Source organism: Galleria mellonella, unplaced genomic scaffold, assembly GCF_026898425.1.
Source record: "Galleria mellonella isolate WM207_F2 unplaced genomic scaffold, CSIRO_AGI_GalMel_v1 utg80, whole genome shotgun sequence".
NCBI lineage: Eukaryota > Metazoa > Arthropoda > Insecta > Lepidoptera > Pyralidae > Galleria > Galleria mellonella.
This window is the reverse complement of record NW_026442157.1, coordinates 1,633,101-1,656,350: the sequence shown is the minus strand read 5'-3', so window position 1 is coordinate 1,656,350 and position 23,250 is coordinate 1,633,101. Positions and strand designations below refer to the sequence as shown.

Below are 23,250 nucleotides of genomic sequence, written 5' to 3'. Positions count from 1 at the left end.
AGTACCACTTGTAAATAACAAACGTAATTAGATTTTTATCATTTCATTAATTAAAACTATTAGACATTTCGTGAAAAATTTACACTTTGATAGTTACAGATTCAGTTTTTGAGTTCATTCAGTTTATCAGTATCCTTTAAACATGTGTAATAAAGTACCAGATTTGTAATAATACTTCAGTAGTAAGTACCGCCTATAAGGAAACTACAAAATTATCAGATAGATAGATAGTTATTTTTTATATATAGATTATTGTTTCCTCCATAAAATTACAATAATATTTATATTGAATTGTTTAGCTTTCATAGCCTGTGGTCCCGGTATAGAATAGGCCACCCCTTCCTTTCCCGTGGTTGTTGTAAGAAGCGACTAAAGGAGAGCGAGCGATGAATAGCAACGTCTCTCTTAAAAGCTCCAATCTTAAAATTTCCAAAGCCTAACTGCGGTTGCCAATCTGCCTGCCAAACATGGCAACTAGTGGCAAAATCTCCAAGAGGAGGCTTATGTTCAACAGTGGACAGTTAAAGGCTAACATGATGGTGATAATGTAATTTTCTATCAACGACAAAAATTATTGTTGTTGATTCATAAAATTATGTAGAAATATATATTTGTGAAATTTAATAATTTTCTCACCACCTTTTTTAAAGTAAAAAAAAAAGTAATTTTCAAACAAACTTTGCTAAATCCCGACATTTTTATTGTCTGCCCCTCATTCTCGCTACGTAGCCACTTCACTTGCTTTCTAACTTCAGCAATTTCACTTAAAACTTCCAACACAAACTTCACAAAATGAAAGACGTTTCAAAAATGTTAAATGTGGTAAAAAGTTTCTGATAATGATGTTTCTGGCACATGATGTGACAACATGCTGGTAGTAATAATGATTATAATAATTTATTTGCATAAATATGGTTCAAATAAATCTTAATTATGTTATAGAATCACATTATTAGCCACATTTTAATGGCGTTAAAAATTGTACTCTTATTTACATGGATACATTTTACTTATATATAGGTATAATTTGAGTTCATACAGTAACAATATTTATTCTAAGTAAAATAAAAATAATAAGTAGCAAATAGCATGTAAATTTTTAAAACGTCGTATGAGATACATTTATTTAAATAATTAAAGCGTCAAAATATTTTTGACTTAAATTCTCCTATCAAATAAAAACGTTTTTCCTGAAGCCAACGTTTTAAATGATTTACGGGTAGTGCACGGGCAGTACTAGTAATAACATTCCAAAATATATACTGATATATTTTGGAATGTTATTCATTCATTCACTAGCAAAATATATTTCTATTTTATAAATTATAATAAATTCGTTTTTACCCGCGACTTCGACCGCGTAACTAATAAAAAGTAACCCATGTCTATATTGATATATATATATATATATATATATATATATATATATATATATATATATATATATATATATATATATATATATATATGTATATATATATATATATATACATATATATATATATATATATATATATATATATATATATATATATATATATATATATATATACCCGGCAAATGTTGTTTTACCATATACATTATTTGTAGAAAATATTTTTTTAATTCAATAAAAAATAGCTTACACTATAAATGTGTGGGGATGTAATTATAATTGAAAGAAGAATGAAGCGTTGTAGACAATTAAAGTAGCTAGCTGGCCCGGTGTGCATACTTTTTCCCCTGTTGGCTTAATTAATAAAATTAGCGCATATTGGAGATCGTCATATGAGCGGTGGGTATCAGCAATAAAATAAAGGAAGGAAGCGTTAAGAAGTAATAAACAAACTCACTTTCACATTTATATAATACTAGTAAGAATGTTGTAGAATAGCAACATCACCTCCGAAGCTAGAAATCACCACTAGCCTATCAACAATAATAATGTTTAATTTATTTCGAATAATAGATATTAAACTGTCTATAATAGTGTTTACTCGTATGGCTATAGGCAATACTTACCACTTTCCATCAAGTGGGCCGTCAACTTGTTTGCTATTCCATATTTCATAAAAAAATATACAGTCTTGTATTAATATATGACTTCACCTTAATACAGATATAGTTGCAATATTTTCTGTCAAGCCCATGTACTCTCAGAATCAAATTTCCACAGAGAATTCACGCTCAAGTCAATCTCTACGTAGTAGTTTTCATTCTTAGTAAATTAATTTATCACGATTGTCTCAGTTACCTTTTTGGTACATCAATGGTATTTATACCAATAACGCAGCCCCGCCTGCGTCATTCCATTTGTTTGTTTTTGTTTTATACAACTTAGAATGGCAAACAAGCTGACGGCCCACCTGATGGAAAGTGGTAACCGTCGCCTATAGACATGAGCAGTATTATGGACATAACAGAGTATACTGTTTCGCCCATGATACCCCCCATGCGTTGCCATTCCTGAGGACTCAGGTGTTATTCCTGGGTACCCAGTAAATTCACGCCATATCCCACCCTTCAAACACAGCCATGCAAACACAACTGCTTCACGGTAGAAACACGAATGGGACAGAGGTACCCAAGCAATCGACTTTTGTATAAAGTCTCCCTCTGGTTAAGTTGGTTCGTATGGGTAGATAGAATTTTTGTAAATTATATATAAGCCTATATTACTCTCTAACAACATAGCTTTCTATATGTGTAAAGTTTTTTACAAATAAATAAGCAAACACTCTATAAGAATAGATTAACAAAAGAATAAAGAAGCTGACAAAATATTTGATAGAAAATCAGATATACAGACAAACGGTACCATGGATATCAAAGTATATGAATTGGGCTATGGTGCCGTTCACGAGAGATGTGTCTCTCTTCAAAGGCTTCATAAAATTGAACTGTTTTTTTTATTGATTCTTATATGTTTCTATTCTATTTTCACAACAAGATACCGTAAAAAAGTCACCATAGTTCCGCGAAATTATTTATACAGTGAAACAATTTTATTCTTCACGTCAAAAATTAAAGGAAACTATAAAATGTTATACTTTTAAAATATTTCTAAAAAGCTTTTTTTCTTATTTAAATTATCTTGAATGCTTAGGAACTCCTGCTTTAGATTATATGCAGAGTATACCGAAAACCACAGAGGTTTATAAAGTACCATATCTTGTTTTATTCCTATTTGAGTTGTTACATTTTATTAATATTACCTATGAGGGGCATGACGCAACTAAATGTAAAGCTATTATGGAAATTTTAACAATTATGTTTTTTTATAATTGTTTCTACTTTGAAAAAAAAATTCAAATTCGGTTCTAAAAAATTGTTTATTGGCAATTTTTTTTTTTATTATTTGTTATGGACATTATACAGCTTTTTAGTAAATAAGATGTAGTATAAATATCTTCTACTTGTAAAACAATTGCAGAATTGTTTTACAATAGTTTACCAATAATAATATGGGGTTACTTTGCAAAAATCCCTCCTCTTAAGAAGGATGGATTTTTTTTAAATAATAATAATATATAATTGAGGTTTCGAAATAAAGCAACAGTTGAATTTCTTGTCAGTTCTCCTTAATTGAAATTGTAATCCGAATAGATGGTAGAATCATAAAAATAACTAAGATATATACTGATAAATTAAAAAATACTTAAATATAAATAAATTTGACTATGAATATTGTTTCTTTCTTTTGTTATTTTTATATAAGTAATAAGTTCATAGGAAAGTTTTTTTTTTATACAACTTAGAATGGCTAACGAGCTGACGGCCCACCTGATGGAAAGTGGTAACTGAACCTGATGGAACTGATAAATTTACTTGAATAAAAATTATTCTCAATATTTGTTCATTTTATATATGGTATCCATATTGTACTCAAATTGTGTCGTACCTATATATCCCGTTTGTATGCTCGAATCTTGTTTTTAAACATGCAAATGGCAGATAGAGGAATGAATCACTCGCTGTGTATTTCCCAATCTTGAGCAGTTTAAGCGAGGTAAATAGAAAATGGAACTTGAAAACTTTTTATTCAACAAACCTAATAGTTTTTTTTTTCATTGTGATGAAAATGGAATGGAATTTACCAGAGGGAGACTTTGTACAAAAGTCGATTGCTTGGGCACATCTGTCCCATTCGTATTTCAACCGTGAAGCAGTTGTGTTTGCATGACTGTGTTTCGGTTTGAAGGGTGGGATATGGCGCGAATTTACTGGGTAAGGAGGAATAACACCTGAGTCCTCAGGAATGGTAACGCATAGGGGGTATCATGGGCGAAACAGTATACTCTGTTATGTCCATGCTACTGCTCATGTCTATAGGCGACGGTTAGCACTTTCCATAAGGTGGGCTGTCAGCTTGTTTGCTATTCTAAGTTGTATAAAACAAAAACGAAGTCGAGCCAGATTACTAGCATAAAAATAAACCTCCCTACAAATTGTCATCCTATTTGTGACTTGTATAATATAATATTGACTAAAAAGACATTACAGGTAAATATCTACGTTACATAACTAATATAAATGTTAACATAATATAAATTGTTCGTGTCATAACAACACACGAGTACATTAACCTCAATAATTCTAATGCAGCTGTTTTAATGAATCTATATTAAAAAAATGATAGAGACAAGATAACAATTGTTTAAATAATAAAATTCATATATATTTTGGAATAAGAAAAACAGATAAAATAGTATACTTATTGAAAAATGCAAATACATCCGCTTAACGGTAAATTATGAATGAAACTGTGGTATCTAAGCAGACGATTTTGCTATATGGTTCATATCTCTACATGGTAATGTATAGGTATGGCTAATCGTATAAAAAAAAATGTCCAACTAAATATTAAACTGTGTTTAGTGAACTGTCTTTTGCTCTAAATTCTCAGTTTGAATTAAAGTGACAAAACAATGTTAAAAATATTTGTAGAAGATTTCAATCTACGAATGAAGGGACTTTCGCTATGCATGGTTTATGGTTTATAGGAAATGATAATTAATGCGATCATTAAAAATAATATATAAGTAATGGAGAAACATGTTAACTTTTACTACATTACAATCAATTTCAACAGGTAACTTCCACCATACCGTCGGCCTGGGTCTTCTTGAGGGCCTCCGTGATAAGTACGGAAACCTGGTGCGGCTGGCCAAGGCATCCAGAACACGGCCCGTGCTGTATGTCTTCGACCCTGAAATGATGAGAGAGGTAACGATTTTTTTATAATATCACTAGCTTTTAATAGCGACTGTCTTTTTGCGTATTGCCGTGTGGTCTCAGTATATAATGGGCTACACCTTTCTTTCCCATAAAAGTCGTAAGAGGCGACTAAGGGAACCTAATAGTCTAAGAATGGGCAGCAGCGTCCCTCTTAATACATCACTAAAGGCTAATTACAGTTGCCAACTGATCTACTAAACATGACAACTACTGATAAAACCCACCCTTTATGAGGGAAAGCCTATGTTCAGCCGTAGACAGTTAACGGCTGATTTGATGAGGATGATGAGGTCTGCATGACCAGGATATGTTCACTAACCGGGATAAAAAATAGAGGATATCCTTCTCCATCTTATATAACGACTTATAACTATGGAGCTTTAAAACGTATTGTGAAAAAGCACTCAGTAAGACGACATAGTGCGGCCAACCGTTAAAAGTAGAATTCTCTATTCTATTGGTAGTATCCATGGACCACGTCTTCTCTGTGTTGCATCAAGATGGGGGGGTACATATTGTGTTATAATAAAAAAAAATACGTGTTTACTAAATTTCATAGTGACTAGTTAAGACGCAAAAAAAAACAAACATACTTTCACCTTTATTATATTAGTAAGAGTTAGTTAACTCGGCATACGATATTTTGGCCTCAACTTTTACCTACCGGACCACTTTTTCTTATCTGCATAAAAACCATGTCTCTGTCTCTCTCTCTCTCTCTCTCTCTCTCTCTCTCTCTCTCTCTAAAATTAGAACAAACAACACACATGTATAAAATTTCATTTAAAACAGTTGAGTATTTTTAGAGATTAGCGTGACCATTTATTTAACTCATTATTGCACCAAAACCATAAAATTACAGAATTACATTTAGAAATTTCAAATGGCATATGGAAACATAAAGCATATAAAACACGGGATTTTTATATATTAAGATTAGATTAAAGATTCATTAAGGTCCCACTGCTGAGCATAAGACTCTCTATAAGAAAGGATATTGACCTATCATCAGATACTTTCAAAAAACATTCCTTAATATTATGTAATTTTATGAAATCAGCAACAGTATTTTTTTAATACATACATTTCTGAGTAGACATTAAAGCCTTCAAATTAGAAGCATATAAGGCAAACAATGGTGTTACGAACTCTCATGAGCGACGAGAATCACCAACAGCTGAATCCATTGATATACAGAAAAAAAGATATACAATTAAATATTTAGAAATGTCACTAAATATTATTATTTGATCAAATTAAATGCATTTTTCTAATAATTTAGTGACAAACATAATTCAAAATATCCTTGTCTAGACGTCATATTACGACGTCTAGACGTAGTTTAATTATTTACAGTAAATAATCACCTCCGGTCATGTCCTATCCTACGATAACTAATTTATTTAAAATCAGTTTATTTAAGTATAAAAAAAATTAGCATGTTAAAACAGCTTCTTATTGATAAAGCGTATTTATTATACTGCAGTATGATCCCGATTTAGAATGGGCCATCCCTTGCTTTCCCGTCGTAGGTGTGGTAAGAGGCAATTAAGGAAACTTAATGGTCGATTAATGTGTAGCATCATTTATTTATCATTGTATAATTCAAGTGAAATACAGTAACAAATACAGATTGAAATATACACATAAAGGTACAAAAAGCGGTCTTATCGCTAGGGCAATCTCTTACAGACAACCTTTGGATAAAGGAGAACAGATAGAAGTAGGCAGATGGCGCAAGAGGGAATTAATATTTTTTTGTGCATAAAATACAAGAATCTAAAATATCAAACACATATAATTTATTAAACTACTTCCTATAACAATATATATACACATACAAAACAACACACAAGGAAATATGACAATTCTAGTCAAAAAATTACAGAGAAATGGAAAAGAGTAACTACAGTGAAAGAAAATGTGATTTGACTTGTCCTTTAAACGAAGCCAAGGACTAAGCATTCCGTAATAGACGGTGGCAGCATGTATCAGAGATATATACTTATACAGTAATTCATCTGAATTTCATGCTCAAGCTCACGGCTGTTGTAAATATATTTTAAAAATAATAATAACTTATTATTTAAACAGTACAAGAATAACTAATAACTCATGATTCATATTGCTCTAAATAACATAGATAATGTTGGTTATCATAGAAATAACATTTATTGTGACGCACACAGGGTCATGTTTATTATTTGACAATGTTTTATCGAGGGAGCATTATGAAATAACAATTACCGACGAGGACTTGTTCAGTGCAACAGAAATAGAGATTATTATATCATCTATTGTATTGAAAATAAAGTATCAAATCGATAAACAATATACATGGCCTATATTTATGACTATTGTAAACTTAGGTTACATGTATATTTCTATAACTAATAACGCAACTTTTAAAATATTTGTAGTCTAATGTTATTTAATTCATTATAATTGTTACTTCATTTTCTCGCACTGTATAACTATGTTAAAGTAAATGCTGTGAATACCTATAATAGGCATGTGCATCAATATTATATTATATTTAATGTTTGTTATATATATTGTAATGCAATATGCTATTGGTGTTCCTTTAAATAAATAAATAGACTATTCGAAAGGATATAATTTATAGCATTAATAATAAAATAAAAATTTAGCTTTAAATATTCCTCTCCATACTAAGGTTCTGAAAGGGATCGTTCTTTAGTGGATGGCAATGACATTTATTCCTCTTTATCTCTCTTCTTGTCACACACTAAATGTTTACATATACATACAATATATTTACATAATAAAACATACATAGAACAATAAAAAGTTTTATTTGGAAAATTCTCTTCTTATACAAATAATATGCGATTGTATAATATAATAATTGTATAATATATAGAAATTTTATCAAAATCAGTTCAGTAGTTTAGCATTGAAACCAAAATAATTTATTTATTTATATGCTTTTATACATTCACTCATAATATAGATATTTGGTTATATCAAAATGTACACTGGCGGACTTATCCCTTAAAGAGATTCTTCCAGTCAACCTTGAAAACCCGAGAGAAGAAAGTATTTATAGTTTGTATATAAAGTAAAACATATAAGGTACAAAAACATATGTACATATATACATACTTAAATATATACATATTTATAAATAGAAATGAATTTTTATTGTGCAGGTAACGAACTCGCGACCATCTTAACGTGAGACGAGACCACAAAGGTCATCAAAAATATATAAATAAAAATACTATAAATATATAATACTATGATAAAAAATGAGACTTGTAAACAAATAGATATGAAAAAACTACTTAACCTACAAGTAATTAAACGGTAAATATAACTTTACATAATATTACTATTAACGATAACCTAATTATAAATAATATAAGCAAAACAATGTAACACGCGACACTTTTATCTATACCAGTCAACATTATTATATCAGACGGTATCTGTCCATTGTTAGACATAGGCCTACTCCATTGCAGGGCTTTAGCCAATGTTTACCACGCTTAGCAAACGGATTGGCAACCGCAGTTAGGCTTTTAGTGGTGTTTTAAGAGAGACGCTGCTGCCCATTTCTCGACCAATAAGTTCTCTTAGTCGCCTCTTACGACACCCACGGAAAAAAAAAATTTATAACTATACTAGTATAAATATAAAAGTTTGTGTAGATGTTTGTATGTCTGTTACCTACTCAATTACATTAGGGGATTATTAGTAATACGGACTACCAGTCTCAATACTAGCAATATACCCTGGCAGGTCGATCTCCACGTGGCCCCCCTGGAAACCATCGTGCTGAATTCCAGATGTATTCATCACGATAGGCTAACTGACCTGACCTTTCATTCTCACTTATCATCCCTCATTGGTGCCCCGCCAGCATGGATATATGCTAGCGAGGTGGCTTAGCGCAGGCGGGGCTACCATTCCATTATCACCCATTAAAAAAACTCAATCACGCTGAAACGATTGAATGAAAGTTGGTATATAGATAGATCATATCCTAACTTAACACATAGGATACTTTTGTATACTAATACACGAATGACATAACTGTCATGAAACTACACCTGTATGCAAAAAATACTGGAAGGTTTGTAATGGATTTGTAAATTGTTTGTAAATTCACTGTCATATCCCACCCTTCAAACCCAAACACAGCTATGCAAACACAACAGTTTCACGGTTGAAACACGAATGGGACAGAGGTGCCTAAGCGAACGAGTTTTGTACAAAGTCTCCCTCTGGTTATAATAAATTTATAAACGATACATAAATCCTCATTCCTAAACGATACAACTAATAATTTGGCAATGCCTAATATTAATAATATTTATACTGCCAATTTCTATTGTTTAGCGTTTAACGGCCTTAGTTACACCATCAGTTATATATTATATATATATATAAATATATATAGTAGTATATATATATATATACTTTATATATATATATATATATATATATATATATATATATATATATATATATATATATATATATATATATATATATATATATATATATATATATATATATATATATATATATATATATATATATATATAAATTAATAATGCTATAGAAATTATATATTATAAATTAATTATGTTAAACGGCCCAATGTTATATAGTACAAAAGAATATACATTGTATAGTTGTCATATTTATTTAATTGTAATATATACTCGTATTACCAATATTTACATTAAGTAACCATATATATATATATAACTAAAATATCGTAGTATCCGTGTAGGTCCCGGCATAGAATGGTCCACCGCTTCCTTTCCTGTGGGTGTAAAGGAGCATATGGTAGAGGGATGGACAACAGCGTCCGTCTTAAAACATCTGTAAAATCCTAACTGCAGTTGCCGACCCGCCTGCCAAGCATGGCAACTACTGGCAAAACTCCCTTTATGGGGAAGGCTAATGTTCAGCAGTGGATAGCTAACGGCTGAAATATAAAAAAAATATATACTAAAATATTTACTTCTTGTTGTACTTTATAATTAATACTTATATTAACCGAATATAGTTTATATTTTTTTTATCTATAATGAGAATTTATCAACGCATTGCTTAAATGTTTGGTACCTATGTAAAATATAAAATTTTGAATATACAAGTATGTTTCAATAGTGTAATCATTGAGAAGTCAAGATTTTTACAAGTTTTCATTGAAATACATTATCGATGATAACGTGCAAATAAAGTCACAATGAACAACTAGTTTATGTTATTAGTTCTAATATAAAATACTTAATATGTCACAAAGTATTATCACGAATATTCACCCAGATTGTTACTAATGGCTTAGATAAAGAAAACATTACATACTAATGGTTATAGATTTATCGTACAAAACAATATGTATTAAATACCTATTTAATACTAATATCCAAGTTGAGGCTCGTTACTCAGTCATCATTCCTTGTCAGTCACAATTATAGTTTCTCTAATTAACATGATTTTACACTTAATATACATATTTAGCGGATTCTATGATCAAAGGGCCTACCATGAAATGTTTTCCGAAATTTCGGGACCGAACAAAGCACAAATTTGATGTTAAAATTACATAATACATGCCGTTTGGAAATATTAAAAATGTTAAAATGTTGTTCCTTTGGAATTTTATGATAGGATGTATAAACTCCATTTATTGGTCCGATTTTAGTATAAACAAAAACACAAAATTGAGTCCGAAATTTCGGAATTTCATTTCATGGTAGACCCGCTGATACTCATTTCGAACCACTGTCTTAGATGTTTTAACCAGGACGTTCGACATCTTCCCGGTCTTTGGCAACCTTGAACCTTTACCTGTAGTAGAAACTGCAGAAGAGTTTATGTGTATACTGTACATGTTTAATAGCAACGATTACCACTTTCCACCAGGTGAAACGTTTTCTTGCTTGCCTTTTTAGAAATGTATTTTTTTTATAATACTTAGGTATTATAAAAAAATACATTTAATATACATAATACTAGTAGTATTGGATATAAATAATATTATTGACTTAATAGAACTATTACGCGACGGTGTGATGGGTAACCAACTATGAACCGACCGCGCTTGTAATTGCGGACTTATCTTTGTAATTTACGAGCTATTGTCTGACACCGAAATGTGTTTATTTACACTGATTCTTGACCTCTGACTCGTTACTATAAAATTGTGAAAATACAAATGCTACTATTTAAAGTCTGAAATTAAAGTTAAATTACACATTTTAATAACAATATTGGGGGAAAGGGATTGTTAGTAATAGGGTTAAATAGCCCCATTACTAGCGAAATACCCTGTCAGGTCGACCTCCACGTGGTACTCCCTGGAAACCATCATGGCTAATTCTGGTTGAATTCATCAGGATGGGCTAACTGACCGGCTTTTATCCTCATCAGTCATCTATCACTTGTGCCCCGCCAGTGTATACCGGTAACGCGGACAGGGTTACCATACCATTATCACCCATTAAAAAATAACAATATTATAGAGATAAAGGAGTTGTTAGTAATAAGAATCTAACAGATCTAATATACTCTATCAAGTCGACGTCAACACGCTCTCCCCTGAAAACTACCTTGGATAATTTTGTTGTCACGATAGTCTATAACTAACTTGGTTTCATCCTTGCCTACCATCCCTCACCGGTGCCCCGCCAGCGTGTACCGTTAGCGTAGGCAAAGTTACCATTCCATTTTCACCGATTAAACAGTATTATGTGTTGTCTAAATATTAAGTACGCGGCGAATGGACAGATTTATTCTCAAATAAATTTCAAGTACTATGACGATCTCCAGTGCAAATTACTACATTATTTAAAGAGTCGGCAACATTTTCATATTGGCAAAAGTGAAAAATTAATCTATGCAACCTAGAAGTATCAGCACAAAAAAATAAATAAATATGTATAGTTTTGTACGCCTACATATATTGGTTATGTATATTTCATACAAACTGTGTTTGTTCGAAGTAACACTGTTCTGTTCCATCTTTTTTTCGATTCATTTTAATATCAGTTTCCACCGATTAACTTAAAATTCTGTTTTTCAATAGATGAAGTTTACGGAAGAGTTATTCTCATATTAATATTGTCACGACTAAAATATTTTTTTGCGCAACATAATCTCTACTATGTACTAAAATATCAAAAGTAAAATATTTCATATTTTTCCCCCAAAACATATAGTGTGTAATATTCAAGGTCTGTTTTTCAATAAAACTTTTTTCATATCAATAGATACCTACACTCCGAAACTTCGATACAACGAACTTATTATCGTTGTTTTTAGGAACACATGATACTTCTCAGAGACATAGCAAATATTACGTTCTTACTTTGCTAGCCTAAAAAAACTTATATTAAATATAACTATATTTAATGTGTATATGTGTGAGCGTGGGTGTGGGTTTTTATGTTGTGTACATAAGCATGTGTGTGTGCGTGCGTAAACGCGTACACGTGTGCGTATGTCTATGCGTGCATGCGCGCGCGTTTGTGTGTGGGTATGTATATATGAGTGTGTGTGTGTATTTACGATAAAGGTCGCTGTTTTTTTTTTTCAGAGATACATTTTTTTTATTTTGTTACAGGTATACGAGAGCAATGTAACTGAGCCTCCGTGCTGGAAACGATCGCCTCTCAGTCAACACAGAAATGCTTTCAGCTCATGCCCTATTTCTGGGTATGTAACCATAGAGAGATTTATTATTTATACTAATCAAGATCGGCCTTAGCCTACATGATCTTTCTGCATAAGTTTTAGAAGGCCTACAACAAAAACACCTTTCGCTCCTGAACAAAATGTTGACGATGCACCATCACCTTTATTAACTCCATAGCACCTCTCTTAGATCCAGTGTTTCCCTAAGATTTCGCCTACCCAAGGCGGGTAGGTACTAATGTTGATACAAGGACAAGATCAGTTGTATCATGTGGGCGTTGCTGATCCTATAGTTTCTATACTTATATTATAGGCTTTCGCTTATCATTCCATAATTTGTTTTAAATAAATACTTGCATTGCAGGGACGAAACTAAAGCAATATGGATAGCGATACACACTTTGTTACACGACGGAACGTTGCTGAAAAATTACGACCGAGTATTTGACGAGATAGCTGCAGATGTGACACGCAGGTACGGTTTTACTGAACAATAATGTAGTAGATTCTTAGATTATTACATGGAATAACTTTATATAAATGCTTCTAGAAAAGTGGGTAAATTTTTTCATGCGATTTTACATGATACATAGTTATGATTCCTTTATAACTTCTATATTTATTTTGTCTTATAAATTTTGCATCTTTTTAATGCGCAAAGACTCATTTTAATAATTAAATATAGATATGTCAAGGTACATTGTGTGCGTAAGTATATAAAACACTAATAAAAACGTGTAATTTGACAATTAGCTGACTAGTTTTTTATTTACATAGACAAAAAGTTAATCCGTTTTTCAGGCTCGATGCTCTATGGATATTCGCTACAATGTTTTGATTTAGTGAGTAAATGTTAACTAAAGGTTGTCTGTAAGAGATTGCCCTAGCGATAAGACCGCTTTTTGTACCTTTATGTGTATATTTCAATCTGTATTTATGTTACTGTATTTCATTTGAATTATTCACTTGTCATTGTATATTTTTATTTATGGTGCAATAAAGAGTTAAATAAATAAATAAATAAATAAATAAATAAATGTGTATCTAATAATACATATAAAGTTTTTGTGTTGTATAGGCAACTCATAAAATATATTTTATGAGTATAAAAAATCTGAAAAACCTCAGTACGTTATATTACATTTACGTGAAAAACTAATAAAAACAAACAAGATACAGAACTCTAAAAAAAGTCCACGACATCTAATAAACATTTGAAGCAACGACCACTAAGTTTAAACGAGACTGTTATTAGGCCAAACTATTATCCAATTGACTAGATGTCGTTGGTAAAGTATTATAAATAGGCCTTCTATTTATATCCACTCAATGTTAATACCCTTTAAGATATGTACTTATTTTCAAATTGCGAATGGATTTTAAATTAAATACATATTTTAGCACTTTTTTTTCGAAAGTACATACTTATAAAAAAAACTTACAAAAAATATTCTAACGTTTACATAACCGTAGTTATGGAGGAGGGGGGCATTGAGGGGCAATGCCCTACCTTAAAATTAAAGGCCCCGAGAAAATTAGGCAGATTTGCTTTTTAGAAGTCACTTAATTATGGCGTCTGCCCTACCAAGGTTCTTTTGCCCTACATTAAATTTGAGTCTAGCTACGGCCCTGAACGTTTGTTTATAACGGAATTTTTAGTACAATATTATTTGTCATATAGTTTGGTTAGGTAATTTACTTGAGCCTATATATTACAATTACCACTTTCCATTAGTCTAGTGTATAAGTATTGACAACTCTAAAAAGTAACACAATATTTGTGTCTGATTAACAAACTCGCATCCTTTTTAATTTTTAATTTTTGTAACTACATATGTATTTTTTATACAACTTAGAATGGTAAACAAGCTGACGGTTCACTTGGTGGAAAGTGCTAACCATCGCTTATAGACATGAGCAGTACCATGGACATAACAGAGTATACTGTTTCACACATAATACCCCCATGCGTTGCCATTCCTGAGGACTCAGGTACTATTCCTCTGTACCCTGTAAATTCACGCCATATTCCACCCTTCAAACCGAAACACAGCCATGCAAACACAACTGCTTCACGGTTGAAACACGAATGGGATAGATGTACCCAAGCAATCGACTTTTGTACAAAGTCTCTCTCTGGTAAATGAATCGTATCTGTATGAATTTGTATGATTTATTTAAATATATATCAGTAACTTAAAATGTACATTTATATATTCACATTATTGTACGTATGTATATCTCTATATGTATTTAAAATAAAAATCGGTAAAAAAACTTTTAAGTTAAACGGTTTTATTTTATGTGCACTGAAAACTACAAAATAAATAAATAGTTACTTACCTATCAACCTACGTAGGTGATCTCGGTCATTAATATCTCTGATGGTAGTGGTTGTCATAACATGAACCATGTCAGCGGCCGAAAGGCAGTTCATGAGAGAACACTAACACCAGGGTTTGCTTGTAGATAAACTAAGCAGCCCACACTATAACAAGTAGGTATTTTGACCTTCTAGTTCAGAAATATTTTAGTACTAGGCAGAATAGCTTTTAGGCATATTAGACTAAAATAAAAACGTGGGGCCCATTAACTATTTCTGTATTACTTTCTACTATACTAAGTGTGGATTGCATCGACTTATTATACTCGTCATCATCATCATCCTAGCGGTTTATCCCGGTCGCATCCGAAACCTCATAGCTCAGGAGTCCAGGGTCCGCTGAATCGACTTACTATAATCGTAACTGGAGGTTTTGACCATCAATAACCAGCCGTTACGGCTTCACCAGTGAACGCCGAGCTCATGATCTACCAAAGTATAAGATATGCTCTGCTATAGGTATGATTTCAGAGGGGCCCCACGTTTTTATTTTAGTCTAATATGCCTAAAAGCTATTCTGCCTAGTACTAAAATATTTCTGAACTAGAAGGTCAAAATACCTACTTGTTATAGTGTGGGCTGCTTAGTTTATCTACCAAGCAAACCCTGGTGTTAGTGTTCTCTCATGAACTGCCTTTCGGCCGCTGACATGGTTCATGTTATGACAACCACTACCATCAGAGATATATATCGAGATCACCTACGTAGGTTGATAGGTAAGTAACTATTTATTTATTTTGTAGTTTTCAGTGCACATAAAATAAAACCGTTTAACTTAAAAGTTTTTTTACCGATTTTTATTTTCTTGTTTTTAGTATTTAGTGAAATTGTTTACCGAATATTCCTCATTCTATTTAATTCATTCAGTGCATCATTATTACATGGTTTCTTACCTGATAATTTAGTACAATCTAATTCCTCAATACATAGCCCTTCCAGAGACTTGACTCGACTTAGAGCCACGTATGCTTGTCCTTCCTCAAACCATTTTGAGCCCAAATATACTACTGCATGGTCGACGGTGCTGCCCTGCATTTTATGGACGGTGAATGCCCATGACAAAACTAAGGGCAACATCCTTTTTTCAGCCGTACCATAATTGAATTTTGCTGGAAACTGTATGGCTTTAGGGTAAATAACGTGTATGCCGTCTGTGCCAAAGTGAATTAAAACTGATGATATATCTGTTTCGTACATTTGGATTCGACGGAACTGAGGCCAAAAAGTTTCTGTAATGTGGCCTATAGCGTCATTTACCAATCCTTTTGTAACGTCAATGTTGGACCGCAGCATTACTTTTGCACCTACAAATATTTCAAGTACTGATGGTAAGCCTCCAGTCTTATTTATATTTGTTGGTATTTTTAAACGGTTTTATTTAGCTCGACCTGTACGGTATTTATTTTTTTGGGTCAAAATTAGAAATTGGAATTTAAGTACCTTCCCGTTGTCAGATTGATCTGAAATTTGGTACACACATTTAATTTAGATGACAATACAATATAATAAAATCAATAACATTATAAATCTAAGATGGCCGCCGATACAAAATGGCGGATTACATATTTTTCCTTAACCCCCGCAATATGGGTATCAAATGAAAGGGCTACACTAGTAAAACACGATGATTATGTCAAAATTTAAAATTCAAGATGGACGCCGTTCCAATATGGCGGACTAGGTACATATTTTTCCACAACCACCACAATATGGGTATCAAATAATAGGACTACACTGAGACACCCAGACACTAGACACTCGGACACTAGACACTCAGACGATAGACCCTCAGATACTAGACACTCAGACACCCAGACCCTAGACACACAGACACTAGACACTCGGATACAAGACACTCAGACACTAGACACTCGGACACTAGACACTCAGACACTAGACACTCGACACTCGACACTCAGACACTAAACACCAGACACTAAACACTCAGCAACTCGACACTCAGACACTAGACACTAGACACTCGACACTAGACACTCGACACTAGACACTCGACACTCGACACTCGACACTCGACACTCGACACTCGACACTCGACACTCGACACTCAGACACTAAACACTAGACACTAGACACTAGACACTCAGACACTCGACACTCAGACACTAGACACTCGACACTCAGATACTAAACACTAGACACTAGATACTCAGACACCCAGACACTAGACACTCAGACACTAGACACTCGGATACAAGACACTCAGACACTAGACTCTCAGACACTTGACACTCAGACACCCAGATACTAGACACTCTGATACTCGACACTAGACACTCGTCCCTAGACACTCGACACTCGACACTCGACACTCGACACTCGACACTCAGACACTAAACACTAGACACTAGACACTAGACACTCAGACACTCGACACTCAGACACTAGACACTCGACACTCGACACTCGACACTCGACACTCAGATACTAAACACTAGACACTAGACACTAGACACTAGACACTAGACACTCAGACACTCGACACTCAGACACTAGACACTCGACACTCGACACTCGACACTCGACACTCAGATACTAAACACTAGACACTCAGACACAAGACACTCAGACACTAGACACACAGCTCACCAGATGGATGGTGATGATGTGGTCTTAGACAAAGCTTGTGGACCCGAGTATTCTCGGGTCTATTCACAATTGCTTTAAATTAGTTGTGATTATTAAACGGTTTTATTTAGCTCGACCCGTACGGTATTTATTTATTTGGGTCAAAATTAGAAATTGGAATTTAAGCACCTTCCCGTTGTCAGATTGATCTGAAATTTGGTACACACATTTAATTTAGATAACAATACAATATAATAAAATCAATAACATTATAAATCTAAGATGGCCGCCGATACAAAATGGCGGATTACATATTTTTCCTTAACCCCCGCAATATGGGTATCAAATGAAAGGGCTACACTAGTAAAACACGATGATTATGTCAAAATTTAAAATTCAAGATGGACGCCGTTCCAATACGGCGGACTAGGTACATGTACATGTAGGTAGATGGACGCTGTTACAAAATGGCGTATTAGGTGGGAGCATGATTAGTCGTATCGAGAACAGTTGCGTCTAAGATTGTGTGACGTTAGAGGGGCAGATAAAAAAAAATAGGTAATTAGATACCTCGTTAGTAAGCGGTAGTTATACCACCCAAGTTAAGGTAATAGGTTAAAACGTGCCGAGGACTGTATGGCATTAGGGTGGATAAAAATGTAATGTCGTAAGCGCTTCCCCCTCAAGATTGGGCGCATCTTGTTGTATATTAAGCCTTGCCCCTTTACTGGACTGCGGGGGGGGGGGGGGGGGGGTCGACCGTCAAAATGCCCCTTAATCGTGGGAACAACATGGTAACAATAAACAAAAAATACCAACAAATATAAATAAGACTGGAGGCTTACCATCAGTACTTGAAATATTTGTAGGTGCAAAAGTAATATATTACAAAAGGATTGGTAAATGACGCTATAGGCCACATTACAGAAACTTTTTGGCCTCAGTTCCGTCGAATCCAAATGTACGAAACAGATATATCATCAGTTTTAATTCACTTTGGCACAGACGGCATACACGTTATTTACCCTAAAGCCATACAGTTTCCAGCAAAATTCAATTATGGTACGGCTGAAAAAAGGATGTTGCCCTTAGTTTTGTCATGGGCATTCACCGTCCATAAAATGCAGGGCAGCACCGTCGACCATGCAGTAGTATATTTGGGCTCAAAATGGTTTGAGGAAGGACAAGCATACGTGGCTCTAAGTCGAGTCAAGTCTCTGGAAGGGCTATGTATTGAGGAATTAGATTGTACTAAATTATCAGGTAAGAAACCATGTAATAATGATGCACTGAATGAATTAAATAGAATGAGGAATATTCGGTAAACAATTTCACTAAATACTAAAAACAAGAAAATAAAAATCGGTAAAAAAACTTTTAAGTTAAACGGTTTTATTTTATGTGCACTGAAAACTACAAAATAAATAAATAGTTACTTACCTATCAACCTACGTAGGTGATCTCGGTCATTAATATCTCTGATGGTAGTGGTTGTCATAACATGAACCATGTCAGCGGCCGAAAGGCAGTTCATGAGAGAACACTAACACCAGGGTTTGCTTGGTAGATAAACTAAGCAGCCCACACTATAACAAGTAGGTATTTTGACCTTCTAGTTCAGAAATATTTTAGTACTAGGCAGAATAGCTTTTAGGCATATTAGACTAAAATAAAAACGTGGGGCCCCTCTGAAATCATACCTATAGCAGAGCATATCTTATACTTTGGTAGATCATGAGCTCGGCGTTCACTGGTGAAGCCGTAACGGCTGGTTATTGATGGTCAAAACCTCCAGTTACGATTATAGTAAGTCGATTCAGCGGACCCTGGACTCCTGAGCTATGAGGTTTCGGATGCGACCGGGATAAACCGCTAGGATGATGATGATGACGAGTATAATAAGTCGATGCAATCCACACTTAGTATAGTAGAAAGTAATACAGAAATAGTTAATGGGCCCCACGTTTTTATTTTAGTCTAATATGCCTAAAAGCTATTCTGCCTAGTACTAAAATATTTCTGAACTAGAAGGTCAAAATACCTACTTGTTATAGTGTGGGCTGCTTAGTTTATCTACCAAGCAAACCCTGGTGTTAGTGTTCTCTCATGAACTGCCTTTCGGCCGCTGACATGGTTCATGTTATGACAACCACTACCATCAGAGATATTAATGACCGAGATCACCTACGTAGGTTGATAGGTAAGTAACTATTTATTTATTTTGTAGTTTTCAGTGCACATAAAATAAAACCGTTTAACTTAAAAGTTTTTTTACCGATTTTTATTTGTTTATTGTTACCATGTTGTTCCCACGATTAAGGGGCATTTTGACGGTCGACCCCCCCCCCTCCCCCCGCAGTCCAGTAAAGGGGCAAGGCTTAATATACAACAAGATGCGCCCAATCTTGAGGGGGAAGCGCTTACGACATTACATTTTTATCCACCCTAATGCCATACAGTCCTCGGCACGTTTTAACCTATTACCTTAACTTGGGTGGTATAACTACCGCTTACTAACGAGGTATCTAATTACCTATTTTTTTTTATCTGCCCCTCTAACGTCACACAATCTTAGACGCAACTGTTCTCGATACGACTAATCATGCTCCCACCTAATACGCCATTTTGTAACAGCGTCCATCTACCTACATGTACATGTACCTAGTCCGCCGTATTGGAACGGCGTCCATCTTGAATTTTAAATTTTGACATAATCATCGTGTTTTACTAGTGTAGCCCTTTCATTTGATACCCATATTGCGGGGGTTAAGGAAAAATATGTAATCCGCCATTTTGTATCGGCGGCCATCTTAGATTTATAATGTTATTGATTTTATTATATTGTATTGTTATCTAAATTAAATGTGTGTACCAAATTTCAGATCAATCTGACAACGGGAAGGTGCTTAAATTCCAATTTCTAATTTTGACCCAAATAAATAAATACCGTACGGGTCGAGCTAAATAAAACCGTTTAATAATCACAACTAATTTAAAGCAATTGTGAATAGACCCGAGAATACTCGGGTCCACAAGCTTTGTCTAAGACCACATCATCACCATCCATCTGGTGAGCTGTGTGTCTAGTGTCTGAGTGTCTTGTGTCTGAGTGTCTAGTGTTTAGTATCTGAGTGTCGAGTGTCGAGTGTCGAGTGTCGAGTGTCTAGTGTCTGAGTGTCGAGTGTCTGAGTGTCTAGTGTCTAGTGTCTAGTGTCTAGTGTCTAGTGTTTAGTATCTGAGTGTCGAGTGTCGAGTGTCGAGTGTCGAGTGTCTAGTGTCTGAGTGTCGAGTGTCTGAGTGTCTAGTGTCTAGTGTCTAGTGTTTAGTGTCTGAGTGTCGAGTGTCGAGTGTCGAGTGTCGAGTGTCGAGTGTCTAGGGACGAGTGTCTAGTGTCGAGTATCAGAGTGTCTAGTATCTGGGTGTCTGAGTGTCAAGTGTCTGAGAGTCTAGTGTCTGAGTGTCTTGTATCCGAGTGTCTAGTGTCTGAGTGTCTAGTGTCTGGGTGTCTGAGTATCTAGTGTCTAGTGTTTAGTATCTGAGTGTCGAGTGTCTAGTGTCTGAGTGTCGAGTGTCTGAGTGTCTAGTGTCTAGTGTCTAGTGTTTAGTGTCTGAGTGTCGAGTGTCGAGTGTCGAGTGTCGAGTGTCGAGTGTCGAGTGTCGAGTGTCTAGTGTCGAGTGTCTAGTGTCTAGTGTCTGAGTGTCGAGTTGCTGAGTGTTTAGTGTCTGGTGTTTAGTGTCTGAGTGTCGAGTGTCGAGTGTCTAGTGTCTGAGTGTCTAGTGTCCGAGTGTCTAGTGTCTGAGTGTCTTGTATCCGAGTGTCTAGTGTCTGTGTGTCTAGGGTCTGGGTGTCTGAGTGTCTAGTATCTGAGGGTCTATCGTCTGAGTGTCTAGTGTCCGAGTGTCTAGTGTCTGGGTGTCTCAGTGTAGTCCTATTATTTGATACCCATATTGTGGTGGTTGTGGAAAAATATGTACCTAGTCCGCCATATTGGAACGGCGTCCATCTTGAATTTTAAATTTTGACATAATCATCGTGTTTTACTAGTGTAGCCCTTTCATTTGATACCCATATTGCGGGGGTTAAGGAAAAATATGTAATCCGCCATTTTGTATCGGCGGCCATCTTAGATTTATAATGTTATTGATTTTATTATATTGTATTGTCATCTAAATTAAATGTGTGTACCAAATTTCAGATCAATCTGACAACGGGAAGGTACTTAAATTCCAATTTCTAATTTTGACCCAAAAAAATAAATACCGTACAGGTCGAGCTAAATAAAACCGTTTAATAAAACCGTTTAAAAACCGAACATTTTCGTGCCTTCAGTCAAACTGTTTATAATTTTCTTCTCCATCCAAAAATTTTCTGGAATAGATCGCTCTTAGATAGCGTTAAGGCCGCCCATTGTTGTCTCAGTGTAATCTTTTCTTGTAATTTTGTGTATTTTTTTAATAAGTTATGGGCGGCGGTAGTCACTTACCATCAGGTGAGCCGCATGTTCATTTACCCCCTGTGTAATAAAAAAAAAAAAAAAGTTTCCAATATAATCTTTTAGAGGAAACAATAAAGAGTTTTTATCTATCTATCTATCTACATATATATGTATCTAACATTTAACTTTGTTCTGACGTCTTAAAATCACAAATGTAAACTGCGCTGTAATAAACATGTATGGAACATGTTTATTAATTGTTTTGTTGGTAACTAATTAAATGAACTATTATTTTAAACAACGATATACAATTTCAGACACTATGTTTTTTTTAAGTAAATATTTGTTGTATTGCATTTAAACTTGATAATACACACAGAGAGTTTTGCAACACAAATACTTACTTAGATACTTATGAATGAATATGAAGTCAGCCATTATCTGTCTACTGCTAAACATAGGCCTCCCCCATAGATTGTCATAAGAAATGGTCCTTCATCCACTAACTCCCTGCAATGTATTTGAGGTCGCCACTGCATCTAGTGAGGGGTCGCCCTACACTGCGTTTGCCCGTACAGGGTCGCTACTCAAACACCTTTCTTCACTAACTTCAGTAACATGAAATAGCCTGTAACAAAATATATTTGGAAGAGAGGTAATTGGCCTAGTGATAAACAAATCTCACTGACAGACTTCAAAGTTTGTAAGTTTCAATCTGACTGACATCCAACACTATATTCTTTTTATACGACTTAGAACTACAAACATACTAATAGCCTATCTGATGGTAAGTGGGAACCATCGCCTATATACATAGAATAGTTTTTTTTTTTATTTAAGAGTTTCCTCTTGTCGGTGCATTAATTAAGCATCTTCTTCCAGCCAGCTCTATCCCAGGCCATCATTCCATTAGTTGCTACTTATGGGATTATAGTGCAGTAGTTTCCCATC

The 23,250-nt window shown here is 34.1% G+C and overlaps 1 protein-coding gene across 1 annotated transcript in view; it reads left to right on the top strand.

The window, feature by feature from the left end:
* The window catches only part of LOC113520534 (probable cytochrome P450 49a1), a 48,741-nt gene that overhangs the window by 14,151 nt on the left and 11,340 nt on the right, over positions 1-23,250 (top strand). Inside the window, exons 3-5 of the mRNA XM_026905891.3 lie at positions 5,072-5,205; positions 12,824-12,915; positions 13,259-13,369. Of these exons, the coding sequence (XP_026761692.2) occupies positions 5,072-5,205; positions 12,824-12,915; positions 13,259-13,369 (337 nt within the window). The remainder of the gene's footprint in view (positions 1-5,071; positions 5,206-12,823; positions 12,916-13,258; positions 13,370-23,250) is intronic.